General features: G+C 41.0%; 1 protein-coding gene across 2 annotated transcripts in view; it reads right to left on the bottom strand.

Annotated features, from left to right (window-relative positions):
- Window positions 1-90: 90 nt before the first annotated feature.
- LOC100010877 (merlin-like) overlaps window positions 91-21,800 on the bottom strand; it is a 71,593-nt gene continuing 49,883 nt past the window's right edge. For both annotated transcript variants that reach the window (XM_056819712.1, XM_056819711.1), the window contains exons 14-18: window positions 16,119-16,221; window positions 15,204-15,331; window positions 9,648-9,798; window positions 4,358-4,564; window positions 91-3,890 (exon numbers count right to left, since the gene is read on the bottom strand). In XM_056819712.1, the coding sequence (XP_056675690.1) occupies window positions 3,855-3,890; window positions 4,358-4,564; window positions 9,648-9,798; window positions 15,204-15,331; window positions 16,119-16,221 (625 nt within the window). In that variant the 3' untranslated portion in view covers window positions 91-3,854. The remainder of the gene's footprint in view (window positions 3,891-4,357; window positions 4,565-9,647; window positions 9,799-15,203; window positions 15,332-16,118; window positions 16,222-21,800) is intronic.

The following is a 21,800-nucleotide window of genomic DNA, read 5'->3' as shown; positions in this document are numbered from 1 at the left end:
TAATACAACTCTTATTGATCAAGAAGACATCTTCAGTGGGAGTTGTAGCAAAATATTAAAATGTAATCTTCCCTACTTCAGAAAAACCCAATTTGAGAGATTTCAGCATAAGGAAGCTAATTTTAAAAGTATTAAGTACTCATTTGTGTTCTTGTCAACCATGAGGAATACGTCGTTCCTGGTGGGTTACTTGTTTTGGGCAGATAAACTAATTTACTAAGCACTAGGTTTCTCAAGTGTATTCTATTAATATACCTGTAACATTCTATTAATAACCTGTAACATTCAGGTACTCAATTTGGCCTCTAAGGAAACCTGGCTTAAGCAAATTGAACTCCAGTGACTAGCTGGAGCCCTTCCTTGCTTGTACCAGGAATTCACTCAGATGAATGGTAGGTGTTGTCCTAACAAGGATTTTCTATAAGCATGAATTATGTCATTAATGGGTAAAACAACATTTAGAACCCATTGGTGATAGTCAAAGCAGATGAATGGGTAATTTTCTGAGAAAGAAATCCAAGCTGTCAACAGCCATATGGAAAACTGCTCGGAATCACTAATGATTAGAGAAATGCAAATAAAAGAAATCTGAGGTTCCATCTCACATCCATCATGTGATGGATGTTGAATGTTGGAGTCACTGCTGGAAGCCAGGCCTATTGGTACGCTGTTGGTGGAGCTGCAAACTGGTAAAAATCATTTTTGAAAGCACTGAACTAAGCCCAAACCAAACTAAAGTGACTGTCCTTTGGCCTATCTCGACCATTATTAAGCCTTTACTCCAAAGAGATCAAAGCCAGAGAAAGGATCAAGGAAATGAAATCTAACCATGTAATGGGCCTGAAATGTACAGAGGAGTGAAAAGTCCACTCTTCATTCAAGACTGAAATGATGTTGGATCTGATGGGATCCTCAAGATGACTCGCTATTCTTCCGATTCAACAAATCTCTAGACCACTGGTCTACGCACTGGGTAAAATAATGACAGGCTAGATAAGACAGTATGGCACGGGCCTTCCCCTCGGGGAGCTTAGGATCTCGTAGGGAGCACAATATACATAAATAAATACAGAATGGCACATTCTAAATGCATAATAAAGGGACAAACAGGGCCTAGTGTCAGGGAACACTTGGGGGAAAATTTGGGCTTCTGAAGATGGAGTCAGAACCAACATGAGAACTGTGTGAGCAAAGGCATGTAGACAGGAAGATCCAAGAAGCTGCCCAGCAGAGTTGGGAGTAGAGGAAATATAGGAAATAAGAAGAGACGGGGAGAGCGGTGTCATGATAGATTCAGGGGAAACTAGAAAGACTTGTGTGAAGTGAGTAGACCAGCAGAATAATCTACACAAAGGTAATGGAAAACAATTGTGAAACGTCAGAACTCTGGCCAGTGCAGATTGCCTGGCCCATGCCACTCCTCTTAGAACTGATACTAAGAAAGAAGGTATGGGTTAAAAAAAAAAACAGAAGGGCAGAAGGAACTTCAGAAGGGCATGCAGACAAACAGAACAATTGTAGTGTGAAATCTGATGTCTACAAAATGCATAGCTTTTTTTTTTAAAGGTGCACATAAAAATTCACAGTTTCAAATCATCTTTTTCTGTTTCTATATTGAAATGTTCGTGTTTGTTAAGTTCATGATATAAAAGAAAGACATTAAAAGGGGAAGGCAGAACAATGTCCAATCATGGAGGCCCTTTGGTGAGTAGACAGTAGAGAACCACTGAGAATTCTGAACAGAGAGTGACAATGACCACGTCTACACAGAAGGAATCCTTGATTAACTTGGCCCTCCGGGGGAAGAGGGACTGGAAGAGAAAATTGAATGGAGGCTCCTTCGAGAGTACCTAGAAGCAGCCACAAGAGCTTGGACTAAAATTCTGGCAGAGGTGGATGTGAGAACCACATGAGAGGCAGAGTAGATGGGGACTGACAGTGTGTGAGAGGACGAAGAAGAATGTCAACCACCACCAAAGTTTCAATTTGGGAATTTGGCCAAATGGAAATGATAATGTCAGGAATGGTGAAGCCAGAGTTTTAGGGAAAGATGGTAAGCTTGGCTTTAGACACAAGGAAAATATGTAGGTAGCAATGAACTAATGTGAACAAGAAACTCATAGGCCAGGGCTGCATGTGCAAATTTGGGATGGATCCTCACAAAAATGACAGGGGAAGACACAGAAATTCTAGAAGAGTTCTCAGCAGTTGAAGTCAGGGAGGAAGAACAGGATCGCCAACAGAGAGAATGGAGCCAGAAAAGAGGTCTTGGGAAATGATCTTTGGGGAAATGACCCTAAAGGGATGAGGAACAAGAGAAGACAAAGGAGGAGTGATTAAAGAGACAGAAGGAGACCCAGATAGGATATCTCGGGAAATAATATGGAAATAAGCAGATAGTCAGCCGTGGGGAATGCTGTGAAGAGATCCAGAAGTTGAGGAATGAATAAAGGGCATGGGATATGGCAATTGGGAGCTAACTAATATTTTAGAGAGAACTTTTTTTTTTAATTATATAAACCCTTATCTTCCTTCTTGGAGTCAATACTGTGTATTGGTTCCAAGGCAGAAGAGCTGTAAGGGGTAGGCAATGGGGGTCAAGTGACTTGCCCAGGGTCACCCAGCTGGGAAGCGTTGAGACCAGATTTGAACCCAGGACCTCCCATCTCTAGGCCTGGCTCTCCATCCACTGAGCCACCCAGCTGCCCCCACTTAGAGAGGACTTTTAAGGAAAGTGAGGGGATGGAAGTCAGTTAGCTGTTAGGAAGTAGATATATGGGGAAAAGCCAACTTTTTCAAGAAGTTTGGTCATGGAGGGAAGAGAAAAATTTGGTGGGGTAAGGTTAGAAAAGGCTTTTTATTTTTTAATTGGGGAGGCATGTCTGTCTGCCTGGAGAAAATGAAAAGGAAGAAAGAAAAGATGCCAGAGGAGCAAAGCAGGAGGTTCAGGGATTAGCGGTAGTAAGAGAAAGGCTAGCTCTTACTCTAAGGGATGGAGAAGAAAACAGGAGTGATTCGGAGTTCTGAAATGTAGACCAGGGGAGTCAGGAAGCTCCTTATCAGGTTGCCTCAGTCTTGTCAGAGAGGTTAGAGGTAAGACACCGAGGCTTCAGGAGAGCCTCCAGCCTTCTCTCTTGATATTGGCCCAAGGCTGACGTTCCATAAGAGAAATCAATCTAGCAGGGTTGATATTTTCTTATGAGGTCACCATCAAGATAGAAAATGAAATAAGTTGAACATTCAAGTTGCTAAGTGATAGCTCAAACTACCAGTGACCATCACTGCAATAATGTCAAATGGACCTCCCAGCCACATCCTGAGGCTGAGCGAGGAAAACTAAGATGGACAAGAGCTCAGGATCTTCCTAGCCTCCAGCTGAAGCCTTGCAGTCAGGGAGAAGGACGGGTCAGGGTAAGAAGGTGCCAGCTGGAGAAGGAGCCAGCCAGTGGGCAAGCATTGGCATGGTGAGCAGACGGAGTCAGAGGCCGAATGTGGCATCCATACCAGGATGGAATAATCCAGGGAACAAGCAACAGCTGTCGGCTGAGGGCAAGCCAAAGGGTCCAAAACCAGGACAACAGGTCTCTGTTCCAATCAGGATGTGCACAGTTTGTAGAACTTCAGCCTTTTTTCCAGGGAGTGAGTCGTCTTCTACCTGGCCCACCGTCTAAATTAGCAGCACGAGGAAGAATCCTTGGCATTCCTTTACAAGGAAATGGCCATCACTGAAGCCCGTACAGCACACAATAAACTCCCGAAGAAGAAAAGGCTGTTAATGTCACTACAAACCCTCCGACGATGGTTTTACACAAACTAACGTATTCACCTTCTGAGCGTTGTGTGTCCAAAAAACTTCAAATGTAGATCACATCCGAGTCACACTGCTGAACCTAGAAGAAAAACACATTTTCCCCCCACATTAAATTAATCCTCTGGACTAGAGCAGTTAACTGATTCAGTATGGGGCTTCCCAACAGCTCCAGTATAATGGATTCATACCAGGCTTAAATGGAGAAGCGATTAAATCGCATGAGTTTTGCAATGCAATATAGATCATCTGTTACATTGGTCAGGTATGTAAATGCATTCAGAAGTAAATCAAGGCATATGATCCCAAGCAGGAGGCCTAAAAGGTCTTTAACGACCGAAGATAAACCCTAAGAAGCATTAGAGCCTTGAAACTGTGGGATGGGCTGACTGAGATGCTCACTAGCCAATGATTTTTCTCAATCTGCAATGAAAACAGCTGAAGGATGGAGTGGCCATTTTGGGAACCAAACTCATCCTCTGACTCTATTGTACAATTTCATTAAGCCTCAGAAAGGAGCGTTGTTTTGGTAGAAGCAAAATAAATTACCTTTATGATGTTTCTGTGAGTTCCTATCCCCATGTTATTAGAAACGGAGGTGCTCGTTAGAAAACACTTTTGTCCCGTTGTCCTACAGAAGTTGTTGCTGACACGCGACCAGCTATTCAAGGTATTCATTGAATAAGGGGCGAAGGGCCTTTGGAGATTTGTATCCTGTCCCCTTCGTATTTCACATGGCTTAATCCATGATGGCACCTTCAAAAGCAAAAAAGGGCCCAAGTCAGAATGTGATCCCATCAGAGCACTGCCCTCCTTCGCTGAGCTAATAATGGAGCAGGCAAACTAGACTTACAAACCTCTTTCCAAGAGATGGCTCTCTGAGTCACAGGAGGAAAGGAAGGTGATGGAAAAGCCAAAGCTACCAGCAAAAAAACACTTAAAAGGAGAACTAGAAGATGAGGGGAAACATGATAAGAGATAATGAAAGACACTAAAGTAACCTCAGACCAGTGTATTATAAAAACTTCTTTCAAAAAAAAGAGCAGTAAGAACAAAATGTGACAAACATCAAACATCACTTTAAAAAAACAAATTAAACGGACAACATCTCAACAGGAAGGAAATACCTAATTGAAGAAGTAGCTTTTTTTTTTCAAAATCATCTGTCTGTGCAATCAAATCACTGACTGGAAAGGGGAAAGGGCCTACTTGTACAGAAATGTTTATAGCTGCTCTTTTTGTGGTGACAAAGAACTAGAATCTGAGGGGATGCCCATCGATTGGGGAATGGCTGAATAAATTGTGGTATACGGTGGTGATGAAATACTATTGTGCTACAAGGAATGATAAACAGGATGATTTCTTTAAGAACTGGAAAGGCCTACTTGAACTGATGCAGAGTGAAATGAGCAGAACCAGGAAAATACTATATACAGTAACAGCAAGATTGTGGAATGATCAGCTGCAAGAGACTTAGCTACTAACAGCAATACAAAGAACCAGGACAATCCTGAGGGACTTATGACAAAGAATGCTATTCACCTCCAGAGAAAGAACTGGTGGAGTCAGAATGCAGATCAAAGCATGTAATTTTTCCCTTTAATTTAATTTATTTGGGTTTCTATTTGGGGGTTTTGGTTTTATATGAATATTCTCTTACAAAAATGACAAATATAGAAATATAATTTGCATGTTAATACATGTATAACCCAGATCAATTTATTTGCCAATTCTGGGAGGGAGGAGAAAAGGGTGGAGGGGAGACAACTGAATCATAAAACTTTGGAAAACTTATGTGGAAATTTGTTACTACATGTATTTGGTAAAAAAAAAAATCATTGACTGGTTGGAATAAGACCATCAGATTATCCACATTCAAAGAAAGAACTGTGGGTTCAGAAACACAGAAGAAAAAGAACTGCTTGATCACATGGGTCGATGGGGATATGATTGGGGGCATAGACTCTAAACAATCATCCTAATTCAAATATTAATGATATGGAAATAGGTCTTGATCGATGACACATGTAAAACCCAGTGGAATTGCATGTCAGCTATGGGAGGGGGTGGGAGGGAGGGAAAGAATATGAATCTTGTAACCATGGAAAATTATTCTAAATTAATTAATTAAAAAGAGTGTGTTTGTGACAAAGTGGCAATCAAGGAACAAGAAGATCAGCTACTAGCACTGTAATAACCCACCAGGATTCAAACAGAAACAAGGAAATCAAGCCATGAATTCGGACTCCATCAACAATGAAAGAATAGAGATCCAGCAAATAATCAGAGGAACAAGATTACAGCCAAAGAAAGGGGAGAGGGAAGGCAAAAACATGAGTAAACAACAGAAAAAGAAAAAATAAATTACAATTGACAACTTCCATTCGGGTAATGAACAAAGAGCAAATGGAACAGAGGAGGGCCAAGGAACACCAAGCAAAAACACAGAAACTCCAGTGAACTGGACTCAGGCTTTGGAATAACTCAAAACACAGTTCAAAAAAACAATTAAGAGAGGCTGAAAACAATTGGGAAAGGAACATAAAAAGCAAAATAACTCATCTGGAAACAGAGGCACATGAACTAAAACAAGAAAATAGTTTCTTGAAAGCCAGAATTGACCAGTTTGAAAACAAGGCAAAGAAAGTGAAAGATGACCTACAAAAAAAAACAGACAAGAAGGAGGATGACCAAAAAGCCAGGGATGAAATTCAGTCTTTAAAAATTAGAATCCAACAACTAGAAGCAAATGACTTGACAAGGCAACAAGAGTCTACAAAAGGATGAAAAAATTTGAGGAAAATATAAAACACCTCATTGATAAAATTACAGACCTGGAAAACAGATCCAGAAGAGACAATTTAAAAATTACTGGACTGCTGGAAAACATGAGAAAAGGAAAAGCCTGGACATCATTATACAGGAAATTATCCAAGAAAGCTGCCCCGACATTCTTGAACAAGAGGGAACAGTGGAGATTGAAAGAATCCACAGATCACTTCCTGCATTTAATCCCCAATTGACAATGCCCAGGAACTTTATAGCCAAATTCAGGAACTACCAGAACAAGGAAAATATACTACAGGCTGCTAAGAAGAAACCATTCAGATGTCACGGAACCACAGTTAGGATAACATAGGACCTGTCTACATCCACACTGAAGGACCAGAAGGCATGGAATATAATATTCCAGAAAGCAAGGGAACTAGGTCTACAAGCAAAGTTCAAATGGAAGGAAAACCTCCAACTCCAAATTCAATCATCATCAACAACAACAGCAACAGCAGCAGCATCAACAAAATTGACATCATTGACATTGACAACAAGGTTATCAACATTATCAACAACAGCAACAACATCTAACTATCTATCCTTCTTTTCCTGGTCCTGGAAAGATTTTTGCTGGGTGGCCTAATCTAATAGCATACTATACAGAGTATTGAATGAGAGCCAAAAGACCTAAACTCTAGGCTTGAGTGCCATTATGTGTCCTTTGCAGGTAAAAAGAAAACCTTATTTTTTCCTGGACTGAGTTTCCTCATTTATGTATGAATGGAGCTGACCTGGACTCTGCATTAAGTTAATAAATTAAATCAAAAAATAAATCAGGTATAAACAAGAAAATAAAAAGCTTTCTGTAGCATCGTAGCAAAGTTCAGAAAATGAAAACTCCTGATATAGCTCTGGGCCCCTTAAGTCCCTGCATGACTACAGCACTTTGTTACTTCCCAGGTTGGAGACATTGACTGGGTCAGCACTTTTTTCATTTCTACACTTAGGAACTTGTTACCAACGTAGTTTATGCTTAACATGTTCAAATAGCACGTTGATTCAATGCAAAGAGCACTTAATTCAAATGGAATAAAATATTAAATAACAAGGAAAATGATCCCCGACCCCTCCAAAAAAATGAAATAATAGTAACAACTGCTAGGCTTCTATCATCAGTGTGGAAGCCACAACAGATACCTGGATCCTGAACACATTGAACTAGATGTCCTGAAGGTATCTCAAATGCATCCTGTGTAAAACAGAACTCATGTTTCCCCCCCCAAACCATCCTGTCTCCTATTAGCTTTATGGCTAATTGATTAATATATAATATATAATTATATAGTATATAATGTAATATATAATAATAAATTATTAATAATAATAATTTAAAAGTTCCAATTGCCTATTAGATATGTCAAATGGTGTGCCCTTTATACATCTTAAACTCAACACTTCCAATGCTGAACTCATTATCCTCTTCCATCCCCACCCCTCAAGCCCTTCCCCTTCCAAATTTCCCTACTACTCTCAAGGGCACCATCATCCTCCTTGTCACCCTGGCTCATAACCAAGATCGTCCTCAACTCCTCTCTCACACTCATTCCATATGTCCAGTCTCTTGTCATTTTTGACACGTCCTTTATGTATCCTTTTCCCTCCACTCACATGGACATCAACCTGGTACAAGTTCTTATCACCTCACACCTAGTATTGTCAAAGCTTTCTAGTCAGTCTCCTTGCCTATAGCCTCTCCTCACTCTCCTTAAATGCCAAAGTGATCTTTCTAGGTTTCATTGAGTCACCGTACTGTTCCTCAATACACTCCAGTGGCTCCCTATTACCTCCAGGATCAAACATAAAATTTTCTGGCTTTTAAATCCACTTCCTATCCTCCCAATCTTTTTACACTTTATTCCCCACCATATACTCTGAAAAGTACTAGTCTTCTTATTTTATATACCTGGCCCAATTCCCTAGGTGTCCCCCATGCCTGGAATACTTTCCTCCTCACCACTGCCTCCTCATTTTCTTGGCTTCCTTCAAGACCTAAGTCTCATTTTCCACAGCAAAAGGGCCTTTTCTAGTCCTCCCTCCTAAAGACCTAAAGACCTAAAGTCCTCCCTCTGGAATGCCCTATATGAATACTGTATATATATTGGATGTGCCCAATTGTCTAAATGTTGACTCCTGGGGGCAGCTGGGTAGCTCAGTGGATTGTTAGTCAGGCCTAGAGATGGGAGGTCTTGACCCTGGGCAAGTCACTTGACCCCCATTGCCTGGCCCTGACCACTCTTCTGCCTTGGAGCCAATACACAGTATTAACTCCAAGATGGAAGGTGAGGGTTTAAAAAAAAACAATACTATAGATAAATGGTAGCTATTATCATTAATATTATTATATATTTTTAGAGCCTACTCCCTGGAGATCTTTGAGGGAAGCCTAAATGACCTCTTAGATTCTTGTTAGGTATAGGCTGGACTAGTCATGCACTGATTCACAAGTCTGAGAAATTTTAAGATTCACAGACGGGGACAGGGGATAGAGCTGCCTTTCTTTTTGCCTCTCTATTTGGAGGGTCTTTTTCTTTTGTCCTTAAAAAAAGGATCATGATAAAAACCAGGAAAATCAGAAAACCAGGAAACAAGTACAGATTGGTTCTTTTCTTCTATTGTCCAATGAGGAGATTTCTCTGTACACATTTCCCAACCCTTCATAAGCCTGGTTTCAAGCCCTATCTCTGACACATTCTGGCTGTGTGAACCTGGGAAATAAAGCAATAACCTAAAATTATAAATTGTAGACAGTCGCTAATCTTCATAAGAAAGGGAAGATCCTTACACAGATGAAATCACAAGTCAGGATCCAAAGGAGCTACCTGAAACAGAATGCAAGGAAACCAAGGGAAGAGTAGGCAGAAGAATCAAAGAGAAGTCAGGAATAATAAGAGGAGAGGATGTTGTATAAGGACAGAGCACAAGCCAAGCCTGAGATTAGCCAATAAAATCATACCTTAATTAACCACTTTTTGTATCGTACATTATTTGCTTCCGTCTCCTTACATACCTTTCCTACGGTGAGGTCTAGTGATCCAAAGACTTCATTCCAGTGATAGATTGGCCCCTTTTGCTTTTCCTCAAGTTTCAGAGCATGTATTTCAGACTTAAGTTCTTTTAATCGATCTTCAAATTTTTTACTCTTCTCCAAGTAATCTAATCTGAAAAGCACAGAAAGAAGGGCAGATGACCCAGCAGTCATACTCGCTGATCACCCACATGGTCAAATATCAACTTATTCCTGCACAATTAGCTGGTTAAATGAGATTTAGATGACATTTTTTAAATGATGCTATTTCAGATTTGACATTATAATTTGGAGCCTGTGCTGGTTTGTAAATGATGATTTCTGACTATGACATTTGGATTCAGATTAATGAGTCACATCTAAGAATATAGATTGTTTTTGTTTGTGTTAATGCTCGTCTGGGGTAAGATTATTATAGACAAAACCTCTTTCTCAGCCAGACTCCTTGCGCCTACTCTTCCTGTTTTCTCTTTTCCTAACTTCCAGGAATTTGGCTTCGACTCTCATCACTAAACTGAGACTGCCCTCTCCTAAATGACCAATGATCTCAGCAATAACTGTCTAAGCTAATGACCCTTTCTCAATCCTCAAACTTCCTTACTCTCTCTCTCTCTCTCTCTCTCTCTCTCTCTCTCTCTCTCTCTCTCTCTCTCTCTCTCTCTCTCTCTCTATCTATCTATCTATCTATCTAGCATTTAACCCTTTTAATCATCCTCTTTTCCTGAATCCTCATTTCTCTCTCCTAGTTCTCCTCTTCCTGTTTCAGACTCCTTTACTGATTCGTCATCCATGCCACATCCACTAACTGAGAGAATACCCAAAGGCTGTCCTAAGGTCTTTCTCTTTTCTTGTGACACTCATTTGGCAACCACATCAATTCTCCTGGGTTCAATTATCACCTCCATAATGATGACTCCCATTTTCTTTGGCCATGCCTCCCCAGCTCTGACTTCAGACCTCCTTGGGTTCCTTTAAATCCCAACTAAAATCCTCCTTTCTACAGGAAGCTTCCCCTAACGCCTCTTAATTATGGTGTTTTTCCTCTCTTAACTTTTTCCTGTTTATCATGCCTATAGTTTGCTTTGTTTATGTTTGTTTGCATGTTGTCTCCCCCTACTAGATGGTAAGCTCTTTGAGAGCAAAGGCTGTCTTATGCTTCTTTTTGTATCTAAGCACTTAGCACAGTGTCTGACACATAGTCGGAGCTTAATAAATGCTTACTGAATGGATTGTTTATTGAATTGAATCTCTATATCCAGGCAATCTCTCCTGAGATTCAGTCTCACAATACAAACTTCCTATTAGACATTTTTAACCAGATGTCCTATGGGAATCTCCAACTCAACATATCCTAAACAGATTACCTTGTCCTCCGATGTAGGAGCAATGAAGACTACCATGGAAATTAGTCTATTTATTACTTAAAGGGCAACAAAAACTGCCCTGGAAACTTAATGTTCTCAAGGGCATTGGTGTCAATTTGAAGTGGCCCACCAGGAGACAGACATGTGTAACAGTTAAAAGAGTGGTTGTCATAAACTGTGACCGTGAAAATATGGTTTCAAGACAGTGTCTTGAGTTAAATCAAAAATAAGGTGGTCGCCATGGGAAAAATTCCCAAATATGAAATACCCAAGTCAGCTGGGTTTTATGGAAATTTTAATTAATACAAATAAAGGAATTAAGAAAAAGGAGAGGGGGCAGTTGGGTAGCTCAGTGGATTGAGAACCAGCCCTAGAGACGGGAGGTCCTAGGTTCAAATCTGGCCTCAGACACTTCCCAGCTGTGTGACCCTGGGCAAGTCACTTGACCCCCATTGCCTGGCCCTGACCACTCTTCTGCCTTGGAGCCAATACACTGTATTGACTCCAAGACGGAAGGTAAGGGTTTAAAAAAAAAAAAGAAAAAGAAAAAGGAGAGAGAATAAGAGAAGTATAGTATGAAGGGCCTAGGCCAACATGGCTTAGGCCTGAGCCTTAAGAGAGAGACTAGTCAGTCTTTTATCAACTCACCACAAAATTTGTCCCAAGCAAGCTCTAGTGTTCAGAGCAACCCTCCAATTTAGCTCAGGAAGCTCCATTTCAGCTTCCAAGGCTGAATCTCTGTTCAGCCACCGAGAGAGAGACCAACCTCCAATTCATCTCCATAGCTGAATTAACCTCAGAGGCTTTTCTGACCTCATTTTAAAGAGAATTTTCTCCTATGTCACCTCCCCTAAGTTTTCCCATCTACCAGTCACAGTAGATGTTTTCCAAAGGACTGACCATTCTTAATTCACACCTTCTTTAGTTCTCAACTTCTGTGGGTAGACTAAAACCTCACACCTCTTTTGTTAAGCTTATCCCTTGCAAGTTTGCAAGTTGCCTGACCTTTTAGTGATTAATTTGACCTTCATAGGTACTTAGCACCTTTTTGTATTAGATCTAAAAATAGACCTAGCTTAAGGACTTGGCCTCATTATAAGTATGGGTTAAGTACTTTTTCATAGTTCAGTCAGGAGTTTTACAACTTTATCTTCCCCTAAAGTATACTTAAGTATGGGAGGAGTGATGTTAGAATTCCCACCTTCCTGACCAAAGTCCCTTCATTGTTTTAAAATGGGGAATGGTCTTAACCTTAATTTTCTAAGGTAGAGTCCGAGAGATTTTAAGATTCACAAGTCTGAGAAATTTTAAGATTCACACATGGCCCTCCATCAGGCCAATACAGTCCAGAGTCAGAGAAGCTACACTCACCTGGACCAGTATTGCATCCTTGCTCAGCAACCTTTCCATGATAGAGCTCCATAATACTCCAATGCCAACTGTTTGGGCAGCTAGATGGTGCCACAGTGCACAGAACATAGGCCTGGAGTCAGGAAGATGCACCTTCCTGAATTCAAATCCAGCTTCAGACATTTTCTAACTGTGGCCCTAGGCAAGTCATTTAATCTTGTTTACTTACTTACACTTTGTAAAAATAGTATTGCTTCTAAGATGGAAGGTAAGGGTTTAAAAAACAAACAAACAACCTGAAGCTCTAGATGGACCAGAGTCAGACCCAGCCTACAACACCCTCTCAACCCACCCCTCCACCAAACATTCCCATTTCTTCTGAAGGTACTGCCACTCTAGTGGTCCCCCAAGTTTACCATCTAGGAATCATCCCCAAATGTTGTCATCACTCTGTGAACTTTAGATTACTCCACCCTACTTAGTCTAACAAAATCAGGAATGTCTTGTGAACTTTAGATCACTCCACCCTACTTAGATCTTACTTTATGGTGAAGATAAAATTGTAATCTCCTAATTGAACAATGAAGGTACTTAGTTCTTACTTTATAGTGAAGCTAGAACTTTAAGCTAAGTCTATTTTAGAGCTTAATACAAAAAGGTGTTAAGTAACTATAAGGGGTAAATTAATCACAAAAAGGTTAAGTAACTCAAAAGATATAATCTGAGTAAAGAAGATGAGAACCAAAGAATGGGCAGTCCTGGAGAAAAACCTCTAATGTGATTGATAGACATGAAAATTTAGAGGAGGGGATACAAGAGTAAAAGGTCTATATATTTGGCTCACTTCCTTTCTCCGGTACCTTTGGTGGCGGAGAGGTGGCTGGTGGCAGTGAGCTGGGCCTTTCAGCATCTTGGCATGGCTATAGCTATTGTCCAGTTCGGTGGTGAGTTTCTGGCTGAGTTTTTCCTCCTTTACTTAGAAGCCTCTAATCTCCTTCAGAGACCTAGCGGTGGAGATCTTGAACTCCCCCTGGCATAGGCCAGGCAGGAGAAATCCTATACCCTCCTCCCTCTTCTCCTTAAAATCCTTTCCTCTATATTAATTAAAATTACCATAAATTTCCAGACTGACTTGGGTATTTTATTTGGGATTTTTCCCTGGTGATCAATTAATTTAGATTTTAAGTCACAACCCTAAAATTATCTTTACAACTTTCTCCTGAAAATCTCATGGCAATTCCTTCCTCTACTCCTCACACCTATACCTCACTAGTTGTCTCTCATCATCTCTTCCCTGGACTACTGCCACAGCCCCCTTCTTGGTCTTCGTGCTTTGTGGCTCTCCCTACCAAAATCCATCCTCCACCTAAAGCCACCAAAGGGACTTTCCTAAAGCACAAGTGGGATTGCATCACCCTTTCTATTGGCTCCTATCCATTGTTGATAGAAATGCCTCTGACTGACATCTGAATCTCTTTACAATGTGGCCCCTTCCTACCTTTCCTGTCTGCTTAGACCTTGCAGGGTGGGATCTAGCCACGTTGACTGTTCAGTCATTCCATATTCAGGACACTGCCTGCCCCTTTGATACTTTTGCCCAGACTATGCCGAATGCCTGAGATATTATCCTTCCTCATTTCTACCTCTTAGAATTCCTGTTTTCCTTCAAGACACAGCTCAGAGGCCACTCTCTCCATGAAGTCTTTCTGGATTTTCCCCTCCCAGCGGCCTTGTATCAGCATGGTGCTGTGGACAGAGTATTGTTCTTAAAGTCATAAAGACTGAGGACTGGTCTCTGCCTCCAGGCCTCATTAGCTTGGTGACCTCTAGGCAGCTCACTCAACCTCAACCTCAATTCTTCATCTATAAAATACCAACGTTGACCTTGCTGGCTCCTAAGGTCTCTATGTTCTAAATCTACGCTCCTACAGATATACTTCTATGTGACCATGTCTTCTCCATTGGAATGCATGTTCATTCTTTAAAGACTCTCTTCCTTTTGGTCTCTGGATCTCCAGCACTTGACAGAGAGCCTGGCACACAGTAGCCATTTAATAAATTCTTGGTGATTGACTGACCAAGGTTTTCTTGCCACTGAGAATTCTGTGTTTTTCTAATGAGTTTCCAGGCCTTTGCTTCCCTCGACAAAGGAAGTTGTTCTCGACGGCCTGATTATGTGAGAAGAAACAAGGAAAGAAGTCTTTCACAGCAACGACACTGGTCACAAAGCTGCTCATTTCCTAGATTTTCATGATTTTGTGAGCTCCCTGGAGGAGGGTACAACAAGGTTAGAGCCCAGATTCCATTGTCCTTGAAAGAGCTCTCACTTTTAGATTTTATCAGATACTTCTAGAAACAAAGCAAAGCAGATACCACAATTCATTGACTAGAACTTTGTTTTTCAAATATATATGCACACCTGACCCTGACATCTAAATCTCCTCTCATGCTAGGTTTAATGTCACAGACTCATTTTATAGGAGAAATGATTTCAGGGCCTCCAATCGCTTCATTCCATTTCCTTATATAAATATAAAGAGAAACACTGAATAAACAAGCCATCCAATTGTAGAATTAAGACATACAAATCTAGAGAATGAACACAAGGACCGACAGGTGAGCCATGGGGATGGTAAATCCATTCTGCCAAAAAAGGACAAAGCTCCTTGAAATTTTATATAAACCTTATTTTACATAAATGTGTATATGGGTATGTAATACATAGGTATATTATAGTGTGTGTATTATATATGTATACATCCAGGACCCAGACACACATAAATCTATGTATGAGATCAAACTGAGGCTCAAGGGTGGTACCTACCTCTCCCTTTCTATCTCCAAGGACAGTCTCTTCAGGTCAATATCCTTCGAATCAAACCTTGTACATCCTTTTTCAGCTCCAAGGTCTCCACCCCTAACAGGGGAGAGTTGAGGATACCTGTTTGTGTGCTAGAAAAAAAAGGAAAAGGGCTCCATTTTTCAGCCATCAGAGGAGCTTTATGTACCGAGAGCCTTTGGTCGGAACATATCGGCTTTAGAAACATCACTTCACTGCTTAGAAAGATCTTAAATAAGGCATGGAGAGATTTAGTGATTTTCCTAAGATCCCAGCATTGGCAGAACTGGGAAAATTAACTGATCCTAGGAGTCTCAAACTGTGCCCCAATCCACCAGACAGCACTCTCTTCCTTCATGCAATGAGTATATGAAGAATAAATGCTCCAGTTTCTCAGGGAGAATAAAATGGTGTTTTAAGGGTTGGCAATATGCTGAGATCCTTAAGGGCAGAGCTTGTACCTCCTGGTACAAAGTAATCCACAGGGCTGTGTCTCAAAGGCTAGCTAATGAAATGGAACATAATCAAGGTCACCCATCACCTATTATTTCTAGGGACCTGGCAAATTTGTGAAATGACTGTTTAAAGTTATGAAACCTTCCCCGACCTCTCTTAATTTCAGCTCCTTTACTCTGCCAATGACCTCCTTTTTATCCTATATATACTTGTTTGCACATGGGCTCCCCTATTAAATTGGAAACCTCTTGAGGAACCAGAGTCTCTTTTACTTTTTCTTGTATTCCAGCCCTTAGCACAGTGCCTGGCACATAGTAGACAACTAAGAGATGTTTACTGATTGCTGGATGTCTTCTCTCTCATTCATGTCATATGGCATTCCCTAGGCTTTTATGCCTCTCCTGCTGCCCACCATCTCAGCAAAGTGCCAATGAGCCAACATACCGGGTGAGAGACTCGGGTGACATCCAGGAGCCGCTGCTTTGCTCGACGCTCAGCTTCTCTGGCCTCGCTCAGGTCTTGTCTCAGGTATTCGGTTTCCTTGGTTCTATTGGACAAAACATACCCCAGGTGAAACAATGGACATCATCCAGTCTTTCCGCTTTAGAGCAATGTTTGTTCTATGGAAAAAGGACATGCTTCCATGATTCCATCCCATAAAGGTTGCATGTCAGAAAGGCAGGTGGCCCCTGCCTCTGAATCCACCCATTCAAACTTAGAGGATTGTCTCCAAACAAAGCAAAGGCATCAATGATTCCCAAAGGGCTCTCTCTTTCATCTTCCTCTTTGGCCCTGCAGTCTCTTTAACTGTCCCACCTATATCCATTCACCAGGGCTTGGCCGATCAAAAGATCTAACAGACCCAACATGTCTCTTCTAATCACTGATAGATCACAGAACCTTTCTGAAAATGCCAACATTTTAATGAATTTATTATCTCTGAAATTTGACTAAGCCATATCAAAACACTAAATTATATTAATATTTCAGATGAAAATATACTCACCATGATAGTTAATAAAAATCATACAATTTTAGAGCAACAAGAAACTTCAAAAGTCATGAAGACGTACATACTTTACATATTAGGAAACTGAGTCCCCAAGAGGTGAAAGAGCTTCTCCAAGGTCACATAGGAACAAGTGTCAATAACAAGATTTGCAGTAGATATTTGAACTGCCAATCCATTGCTCTTTCCACAGCGCCACACTGAATAACAATAGATGTTGTCCTAACTGGTTAGACTGGGGCCAAGGTCATGATTTCCATCTTCACATAGATCAACATCATGTGGAAGAGGCATGAAGAGAGAAAGGTTTTGAAGGACAAGCCAAGATGCAAGAGACTAAGCTGGGGACATGTTTTGTCAATCACGACGAAGATTCTAAAACAGAATGTTCCCAGGAGGAGTGTCAATTGAGCTGACAAAGGGGAGAGGCTGAGAAAGTCACTCTCTCTGGCAGTTGGGGCTGGCTGAAGACCCTAATTGTGCTGGTTTGTTTTGGGGGGGCTTTCTGATCAAGGGGAGTCTCTCTCTCTCTCTGGCAGTTGAGGCTGGCAGTTGGGGCTGGATGAAGACCCTGATTGTGCTGGTTTGTTTTGGGGGGCTTTCTGATCAAGGGGAGACCCCTGCGCTCTCTGAGATTTTGACTGACCAAGAGTTGGGGTTTTTCTGGCCACAGAGAGAGAAGAAGGAGAAACTTGGCTTTTGAGTTGGTTGTCTCTCTGAGAGTTTAAGCTGGCCAGGAGAAACTGAGAGACCTTGATGGTGTAGTAAAAGAAGAAAGATCTTAGCTGTTGTCCTTCATTTTTCTAACTGTTCCTCTTCTCACCTTTGTTGGGTTATTTCCATAACCCTCTCATTCCCCTTAGAGATTAGGGAAACCCTCATCCCATTTTCCTCAGTTTCCCATCCTGTTATCCCAATAAACCCCTATTTGAAAAAGGAAAAGAAGATCGTTATAGTTCACTTAGGGGGGAGGGAAGGAGCCAAAGGCTTCAAGAAGAATTGGGAGGTGAAGGGGGGCAGGGAGCACAGGGTTGGAAAAGGGAGGGAGTGAGGGAGGAAGGAGGTTAGGAGGTAGATTGATCCATCAGCCATCAATAGGGATCAATGGGCAAAAGCCAGAGCATTCCCCAGAGCAGCATCCCTGTGCACCAGTATCCCTGTGTGGCAGCATTCCCCTGTACTAGCAATGTCTCTCATCTATCCCCATTGTAACTAGGAGATCCTCAGGGTGGTTCCCCTCTAGCAGCTCTCTCTAGTCATAAGCCAGAGGACAGCAGTCAGTTCAAGAAGAAACAGTTTCTCTCAGTTTACTTTTCTATATTTCAACAAGTAATAGTTTTCCCTCAGTTTATATTCTATTTCAAGCAATAATAGTTTCACATAGTTTTCCCCCAATTTACCACTTCTATTTCAATTGACACCCTCTAGCTGCTCTCTAGTCTCAGTTTACTTTTCTATACATCAAGAAATAATAGTTTCCCTCAATTTATATTCTATTTCAAGTACCAGAGCATTCAGTCATTGCAACAAGAAAGTTTCCTCAGTTTATCTTCACCATTTCAAGAAGTAATAGTTTCCCTCAGTTTAACTTTTATTTCAGTCATCCACACAAATAGCCCTTCTGGTCACTCAACCTAAAAGCTATACCTCTAATGCTCACCAGCCACCATGGCCACAAGGGGGACTATGGAAGAGAAAAGGAATCCTGGAGTTCTGCTTGACTCCTTCCTGAAAACTGAAGTCCTGTCCTCCCAAGAGAAGAACAATTATATGGAAAATACTAACTTCTATCCTTGAAGTTTACAAGTTAGCTGAATCCATCAAGTGCCTCACTCCACTGAAATTATATGCTTAATCAGAACCCCCCTTCCCCTCGCAAAGACATCAGACTAGTTGTGAGAAGTCTTTAATCTGGAGTCACTGGATGAAAAGAAACACAGGAAAAATCCAGGAAGCTACACAAAGTCTATTGAAACTGGCTGAAGAGATCCCGCAGTTACACCCTACGGATCACTGACAGGATCATGACAAGCAGCAGACCAGGATTCTGGGAAAAAGCAGCCCCTGAGAGGAAATTGCTGAGTCTGGGCAGAGAAGAGCCTTAGTCTCCCACCTTGACCACCGGAAGATGCTGCAAATCTCAAACAGTCTGGAAGTCTTGGACTTCCCATTATCATCCTATCAGTGTCCCCAGAATAGCAGTAGCCCTATGGCAGTGTTGATATCAGGAAAAGAGGACAAGTTAAAATGCCTGAGGAAAGGCAGCATCATGACTACAAGAATCCCAGCAGAAAAATATGCCATACATAAGGCCATCTTCATGAGGATCCCAGAAGTCAGATAGAAAGGACTTCCAAAGAACTATGCCCAAAGGCCACTAAAAGACTGTCTGCCCTTTGATCTAGTCATATCACTGCTGGGTTTATATTCCAAAGAGATTATAAGGAAAAAGACTTGTACAAGAATATTCATAGCTGTGCTCTTTGATGGCAAAAAATTGGAAAATGAGGGGATGCCCTTCAATTGGGGAATGGCTGAACAAATCATGGTATATGTTGGTGATTGTATACTATTGTGCTCAAAGGAATAATGAACTGGAGGGACTCCATGTGAACTGGAACGACCTCCAGAAACTGATGCAGAGTGAAAGGAGCAGAACCAGGAGAACATTATACACAGAGAGGGATACATTGTTGTATAATCGAATGTAATGGACTCCTCCACTAGTGGTAATGCAGTGAGCCAGGACAGTTCTGAGGGACTTACGAGAAGGGATATTATCCACATCCAGAGAAAGAACTGTGGGAGTAGAAACGCAGAAGAAAGACAACAGCTTGATCGCATGGGTCAATGGGGATGTGATTGGAGATGTAGACTCTAAACGATCAATCTAGTGCAATTACTATCAACAATATGGAAATGGACTAAATCCATTCCCATTAAGATCAGGAGTGAAACAAGGATGCCCATTATCACCTCTATTATTTGACATTGTATTAGAAACACTAGCAGTAGCAATTAGAGAAGAAAAAGAAATTGAAGGCATCAAAATAGGCAAGGAGGAGACCAAATTATCACTCTTTGCAGATGACATGATGGTCTACTTAAAGAATCCTAGAGACTCAACCAAAAAGCTAATTGAAATAATCAACAACTTTAGCAAAGTTGCAGGATATAAAATAAACCCACATAAGTCATCAGCATTTCTATATAATTCCAACACAGCTCAGCAGCAAGAACTAGAAAGAGAAATCCCATTCAAAATTACCCAAGACAAAATAAAATACTTAGGAATCTATCTCCCGAGACAAACACAGGATCTATATGAACACAACTACAAAACACTTTCCACACAACTAAAACTAGACTTGAACAATTGGAAGAACATTAACTGCTCATGGGTAGGACGAGCCAATATAATAAAAATGACCATCCTACCCAAACTCATCTATCTATTTAGTGCCATACCCATGGAACTTCCAAAAATTTTTTTTACTGATTTAGAAAAAAACATAACAAAGTTCATTTGGAAGAACAAAAGATCAAGGATATCCAGGGAATTAATGAAAAAAAACACAAAGGAAGGGGGTCTTGCAGTCCCAGATCTCAGACTATATTATAAAGCAGCGGTCATCAAAACAATTTGGTACTGGCTAAGAGACAGAAAGGAGGATCAGTGGAATAGACTGGGGGCAAGCAACCTCAGCAAGACAGTATATGACAAACCCAAAGATCCCAGCTTTTGGGACAAAAATCCACTATTTCATAAAAACTGTTGGGAAAATTGGAGGACAGTGTGGGAAAGATTAGGCTTAGATCAACACCTCACACCCTACACCAAGATAAATTCAAAATGGATGAACGACTTGAACATAAAGAAGGAAACTATAAGAAAATTAGGCGAACACAGAATAGTATACATGTCAGACCTTTGGGAAGGGAAATACTTCAAAACCAAGCAAGAATTAGAAAGAATTACAAAATGCAAAATAAATAATCTGGATTACATCAAATTAAAAAGTTTTTGTACAAACAAAACCAATGTAACCAAAATCAGAAGGGTAGCAACAAATTGGGAAACAATCTTCATAAAAACCTCTGACAAGGGTTTAATTACTAAAATTTATAAAGAACTAAATCAATTGTACAAAAAATCAAGCCATTCTCCAATTGACAAATGGGCAAGGGACATGAACAGGCAATTCTCAGCCAAAGAAATCAAAACTATTTATAAGCACATGAAAAAGTGCTCTACATCTCTTATAATCAGAGAGATGCAAATCAAAACAACTCTGAGGTATCATCTCACACCTAGCAGATTGGCTAACATGACAGCTATGCAAAGTAATGAATGCTGGAGGGGATGTGGCAAAGTGGGGACATTGATTCATTGCTGGTGGAGTTGTGAATTGATCCAACCATTCTGGAGGGCAATTTGGAACTATGTCCAAAGGGCGATAAAAGAATGTCTGCCCTTTGATCCAGCCATAGCACTGCTGGGCTTGTACCCCAAAGAGATAATGGACAAAAAGACTTGTACAAAAATATTCATAGCTGCGCTCTTTGTGGTGGCCAAAAATTGGAAAAAGAGGGGATGCCCTTCAATTGGGGAATGGCTGAACAAATTGTGGTATATGTTGGTGATGGAATACTATTGTGCTAAAAGGAATAATAAAGTGGAGAAGTTCCATGGAGACTGGAACAACCTCCAGGAAGTAATGCAGAGCGAGAGGAGCAGAACCAGGAAAACATTGTACACAGAGACTGATACATTGTGGTACAATCGAAGGTGATGGACTTCTCCATTAGTATCAATGCAATCCCTGAACAATCTGCAGGGATCTAAAAAAAAAATACTACCCACAAGCAGAGGATAAACTGTGGGAGTAAAAACACCGCTGAAAAGCAACTGCTTGACTACAGGGTTGGAGGAGATAAGACTGAGGAGAGACTCTAAATGAACACTATAATGCAAACTCCAACAACAGGGAAATGGGTTCGAGTCAAGAACACATGTGATAACCAGTGGAATCATGCGTCGGCTATGGGAGAGGGAAAGGCGGGGGGGGGGGGGGGGGGGAGGGGAGGGGAGGAAAAGAAAACGATCTTTGTTTCCA

This window comes from Monodelphis domestica, chromosome 2 (assembly GCF_027887165.1).
Source record: "Monodelphis domestica isolate mMonDom1 chromosome 2, mMonDom1.pri, whole genome shotgun sequence".
NCBI lineage: Eukaryota > Metazoa > Chordata > Mammalia > Didelphimorphia > Didelphidae > Monodelphis > Monodelphis domestica.
Note: the sequence above shows the minus strand (reverse complement) of the source record. Positions and strands in the feature narration are given on the sequence as shown.